Genomic DNA, 6,000 nt, shown 5'->3' with positions numbered 1-6,000 from the left:
CAGGAATGATCATCTCTTTCTGAAGCCAAATACAAAAGCTTTAACTTACACAACACAGCTTTTACAAGAAATATGTAGATGTAAACTATCTTTACCACTTTGATGACTGAAGTGGAGGCCAAATCCTGAAAAATATTTTAAAATCTGCTCCTGGGATCGACTTAAAATATCAACAACCTCAGTAATAAACTGACTATTTCTCATGGGACAGACTTTAAATATCAGCAACCTCAGAAAAAAGAAAACTTCATACATAACCTAGAAAACCAAAGTTTGGCTGAGTATAAATATTTACTTTTCTAAATTTAATTGCTAAGATAGACTCCCTAAACATCTGTTTCAACATGTATCAACCATCAGTAATTTCAGAACACAAATAACTCCAAACCCTTTTTTTAATGACTACTACATAGGTTGCAGAAGAGTAGGCCTTTACTGAATAGTGGCTTCCTTTCTACTTAATGTTTTCAAAACTGAGACAGCAGATATTTAATGAACAAAACTAAATTTTAAAGTGTTCACAAATTACACATGTGCTGTTTTGAAAGGTATTAAATTAGACGAAAATAATGTTTCACGACTGCATACTCCCTTTTTGTTGTAATACAGTTGCATTTTGCAGCCAGAGAAGAGGGTATTGTTACACAGTATGGTGTTAGGAGATATTTGAGTACCTAATTAGGAGACTTGATAAATATACAAAGTAAAATTACGAAAATAATATTCTAGAACCTTCAAACAAGATTTCTCCCTTGCATACTTAGCAGAAATTCTGGGTTTCAACCTAGAAATAAATTTATTATCACAAAAAAAACCAGTTTAGTTCCACATACTTATACTTTCCAATAGGTACAAAATGTACTTTTCCTTTGGAAATGTTTACAGAGGGGAAAAATAAATAGGTGGCCAGCACTGTGATTTACAACACTGAATAGCAAATAATTACAGCAGAGATTTGGAAAACCACCAACGTTTAAGAGTATTTCAGTTGTTGGCTAAACAACCGCAAGCATCTTTGCCAAAACCAGAATAAAGTGTCTAATCAGAAGTGACTCTTGCAAACAGAAAATAACTTATTCACTAATCTATTTTAAGAAGAAAGTTTAACCAATTATAGAAAACACTGTGACTACATCTATTAACTTGCACAATTCAGTGTTCAGTTCCAATCTCATTCAGAGTTTACAAGATCAATCCCATGCTTTAGCATGTAGAAAGCCTCTTCTTCCCCCAGTGGTTCACCGAAACTGGGTTCTAGAAATGAAAGAGTGCACTAGGCAAGAAATGCTGTGACATTAAACTACACATATTTTCAATATTTCTCCTAGGGAAATACATGGGATACAAGGTTGTTACTTAACAATTGAGACATGTCCAACTATATTTAAACATTAAGAGACTCAATGCTATGTTTTAGATCCCTTTTTGCATTTTGTTAAATTCTAGTTCTTCCCATGAAAAACTCACCATGAGTGAGTCATTGAGAACAGCACAAACGTATAGAAAAGCTCATTTATAAGTGGCTTAATATGAAATTTCATGAAAATACAGTAAAGGTATCATTGTATGGAAAAAAAAAAGAGTATGTCTGTAGTGTGTGTGTGTATAGATAGATAGATACATATATATCTACACACACACACATATATATGAAATACAACAGCTGTTCCAATTGCCTTAGAGATATATATATATCTACACACACACACATATATATGAAGTACAGCAGCTGTTCCAATTGCCTTAAAGAATGTTTTAGGAATATCCTCTGAGGGAAAATTACTAGTCTATCAGCAATGCAGAAACTATGTCAGAGAATATATAGAAATGTACAAAATTCAAGAGAACATGTGAAAAACAAGGAACCTTTCAAACGTGACTGCTTAAGGATGTATAAAAATAGTCAAGGTAAAAAAGGTAACTCTATTACATGTAAGATTAAATTACAGTGATATGACACATGTCATTCGGATAAAATTTCAATATGCACATAAATATAAGTCATACTTAAAAGATATGAGTATCTAGAGCTTGAATGCATGTTTTAGATATACATTAAAAGGTAACTTGAACGCAAGATCTTTCCAGAAGATATAAAAGCTGCAGATGCTCTAAGTCTTCAAAACAGAAATCAACAGCTTCCTGAGATACCTCTAATTCAGTGCGTGCACATTAAAACTCTGGTCCCAAAGCTAAAAAAAATTGCTTTAGAGCATGTACACACTGGCAGTTTTACACTATTTCAATAGAGCACAAAGGTAGCACTAAAAGTAAAGGATTTTGCTTCAGTTTATAATTTATCTTGAAAAATGTTAAATTCTTTTGCCAAAAAAAAAGTCAAATTAATTTATCATCAAATGCATAGCAAAACTGTTTCTCCACTTAAAGAAAAAAAGAAAACAAACACCAAACAATATAATTTATACTAACCTTCAGGATCAAGGAGTTTCTCTATTCCCAGGTGCTGCCTGGCTATGTTGAATGCATGGTCTAATCGTTGCACAGGTGATGGCTGAGAAGCAACAGCATTCCAATCAAATAGGTCCGGTCTACAGCAAAAATAAAAAGGAAAAATAAGTTTCTTATTTTTTAATCTTAGATTTATTCATGTATTTCCTAAAGCTATGCATCAGTATCAGCTTTTTTATTTTCATAATGTAAGTTCGTATTAATTGGCACTGGGACTAATGAAGTTCGGTTTCTAATGGGTTTGCATTCTGTTCTCATCCATGTCCACCACAATCACATTGTTCATATTTCTTATTCTCCACCAAGTCCCAACAACCTATAACCTCACATCCCCAAACCACCTGCTCTCCCCCACAGCACTGGGCTCCTGTCACTGCCCACAATGCCCACAGCATATTAGCTCTTTCATTCCAGTCTCAAATAGCACTTGGTTGGGAAAGATCAGGTGCTGTGGCCATGCAATGGGGACTGGCATGTGGCAGAACAAACAGGACAGAACTGCTGATGCCATTTGGGAGCCTTCCTCCTCTCCCCAGTCACCAGTTTTTAATTTCAATTAATATTTCTAAGAGTGCAATTGTTTCTGAGATTACCAGCTCACTGTTATATCAGATTGAAATTCATCAATAGGTTAAAAAATTCATAGAATCATAGAAACATTTGAGTTGGGAAACACCTGTAAGAACACAGAGGTCAACTCTTACGCTAATACTGCCAAATCACAATTTACATACTCTTACAGGAAAAGACAGAAAGCCCAAAACTGAATTATAGCTCAGATGCACAACCTGGGACCTTGTATTAGCAGTTGCACCATTTGTGGTATAAATGATGTTAATACACCATGATCTTTGGCCTTTCATCTGAGAGTTATCCATTAGGAAATAAGAATTTGTTATCAGGCACTCTGGAGAAATAAAGTTTAATGAGATATTCTGTAATTACTGTGCATGTAATATGAAGAAAAACAGCTATGCTATTTGTGACTTCAATACAGTGCTCTAAATCAGAAGACATTTAAATGTGTGATTTCAACTACAGATAAATCAAGCACATTATTTACACAATTTAAATTTTGCAATTAGTTATGACAGCTTTACTTACATTTTTTATTAATTTTAGAAGTTTATTTTAAATAGTCTCCTGAGTTATAATAAACAGAAAAAATGTTCACTACATCATATTGTAATAATGTCAAGAGAGTAAAGGAAAAATGCCATTTATCTAGCAGTTATTCCCCAGTTACGTACCTTTGCTGTTCAATTATTTTTCTGAGAGGGGAGACATTTACATAATAACAACTAAGTTACTCAAAGTTATTTTGCTTCTCTATGCAGAGATGCTTAAATATTAAAAGTGGAGTTTTCTCCTTCCCATATGCAAAATAACTCCAAAATACTAATTAATATTAATTTAATATTAAATCTTGCTGGGGACAGGGTAGAGAAGGGAGAGGAAACAGGTAGTAATCTCTGGGTTTACTCATGGATGGATGAAGTCTGTGATCCCATAGACTGGTTTGTGTTCTAAAACACAAGCATGCAAAATACAGACTATGTGTGCATAATTAGTAAAAAAAAAAAAAAAATATCTTGGGCCATCCTTCTTTAACTGAGGATGGAGTTACCATTGTTCATAGCAGCCTACATGATGCTGTGTTTTGGATTTATAGTAAAAACAGTGTTCAGAGCAAACCAGGCTTTACTGAAGTGTGCTTACAACAAATCAAGACCCTCTCTTTTTCCCCTTCACTCTACCTTCCCCAAGCAAGTGAGGGATGGACATGCAAGAAACCAGAAGGGGACATAGCCAGGACAGGTGACCCAAACCAGTAAAAGGGATACCCCATGCCATATAACTTGCTCAGCCATAAATACCTCAGTAAAGGGAGAGAATGGGGTGTGGGGTGTTTGTCTGTGTCATGGTTTAGCATAGTTTAGGTTTCAATCAGCCATGGAAGTGATTCTCTTGCAAAGAGGTGCTTACAGCTTCCTCCGTGACCTGACAGAACCAATCAACTGACTAGTCTGAATATTGGCAACTTTTTTAAGCCACTTAAGAAGATTGACATGCCTCTGTGATCCACATTTAAGAATGGACAAACCCTGGGAAAGCTCTCTTGCTTCCAGCTTTTGGACAGGTAACTGGGGGGCCCACTTGGCCCAGTGGGGCCAGGGCAGCCGGGAGACAGCCATCCTGGAGCTGTGAAGGCACGTGAAGAAAACACCATAAAGACACCAAAGTCAGTGAAGAAGGAAGAGCTGAAAACCCAAGAGAGGAGAAAGAGGAGATGCTTCAAGCTTAGAAGTTGAAATTCTGTTGGAAAGCTATGGTGGTGATGGACTGTGATACATCAGAGTACCCATTGTAATTTCATGAAGCATGGGGGTGGAGCATTCAAACTGCAATTGTGAGCAAAAGTACCTGTGCTGAAACAAGCAAATGTTGAAGTGGCTGTAATTTGATGAGAAGTTTGAACAAAGAGAAATGAAAGTGATTAGGACCCTTGCTCTCAGGGGAAGAGAAGACCTATTCCTAGAGATGAAGATGCTCCCAGAGATGAGTGAAGAGAACCTTTGCTTCTGAACAGCTCATCCTTAAAATGGTACCCCAGTAGCTCAAGATTGGACCCTCAAAAGCAGTTGTGGGGAAAGCTGTAAGTCAAGGGAAGGGACTTTCACATGTGAGCAGAGAACCAACCCGGGCGGCTGTCTCACTGTGACACTGAAGCCATGAGAGAACTGTTTCTTGTGGAGATGTCTCCATAGCATGAGCAAGAGAGACTCCTCTCCCTAAGTGAACTGAAAAAGATTATTATAGAGGTGGTAACCTGACCAAAAATCTCAAGGGCTGTCTTTTTATGTTGTCAGTGGGAGAAGGGAGAAAGATGGGGGGGAGGAAAGCATTCTGAAGGTTTAGTCTGACTTTTTTTCCCCTTTCTTTTCGGTCTGTTAATAAACTTCTTTATATTCTTTTAAGTTTTGTGCCTGCTTTGATTTTCTCCCAATTCTTATCTCACAGAAGGAAAATAAGTAAGTAATGGATATTTTTGAACCAAACCAGTACAGTCCACTTTAAGAGTGGCTGGGCATCAGTTACTGCCTTTGCAACACTTGTTTTTCTATTCTTTTTTCCTCCACTCATTAAAACAGTCTATTTTGACTCAAGAGCTTTCTTGCTTTTACTTCTCCTATTCTCTTCCCTGTCCTGGGGAAACAGGGCATGAAGCAAGCAAGTGGCTGTGTGGGTGTGCCGCTACTGACTGGGTTCAAGCCACCACACCTGCACACCTTATTCTGCGACCACACAGATATTCTTCAAATCCTTATTCTCTCCAAATAAAACACTTGGATGCATAAGCTCATACAGCAAATTTAGCTAAGAGAACAGTGTAGTAACCACAAAGCTGTCTATTATGAATTTCTTAAAAAGCTTGGCAAGGATGTGTTACATAAATACTAAATAGACTAGAATGTAAAAAGATTATTTGGTAAGAAAAGCTTTCAGGACAAGGACAGGAAAGAATTAGAT

General features: G+C 36.6%; 1 protein-coding gene across 1 annotated transcript in view; it reads right to left on the bottom strand.

Annotated features, from left to right (window-relative positions):
• DMD (dystrophin) overlaps positions 1–6,000 on the bottom strand; it is an 896,220-nt gene that overhangs the window by 787,777 nt on the left and 102,443 nt on the right. Inside the window, exon 6 of the mRNA XM_017733467.1 lies at positions 2,431–2,549. Within this exon, the coding sequence (XP_017588956.1) occupies positions 2,431–2,549 (119 nt within the window). The remainder of the gene's footprint in view (positions 1–2,430; positions 2,550–6,000) is intronic.

The sequence above is a fragment of the Corvus brachyrhynchos genome, unplaced genomic scaffold (genome assembly GCF_000691975.1).
Source record: "Corvus brachyrhynchos isolate BGI_N302 unplaced genomic scaffold, ASM69197v1 scaffold34, whole genome shotgun sequence".
NCBI lineage: Eukaryota > Metazoa > Chordata > Aves > Passeriformes > Corvidae > Corvus > Corvus brachyrhynchos.
The sequence above is the reverse complement of the archived record's forward strand: the minus strand, read 5'-3'. Positions and strand labels throughout refer to the sequence as shown.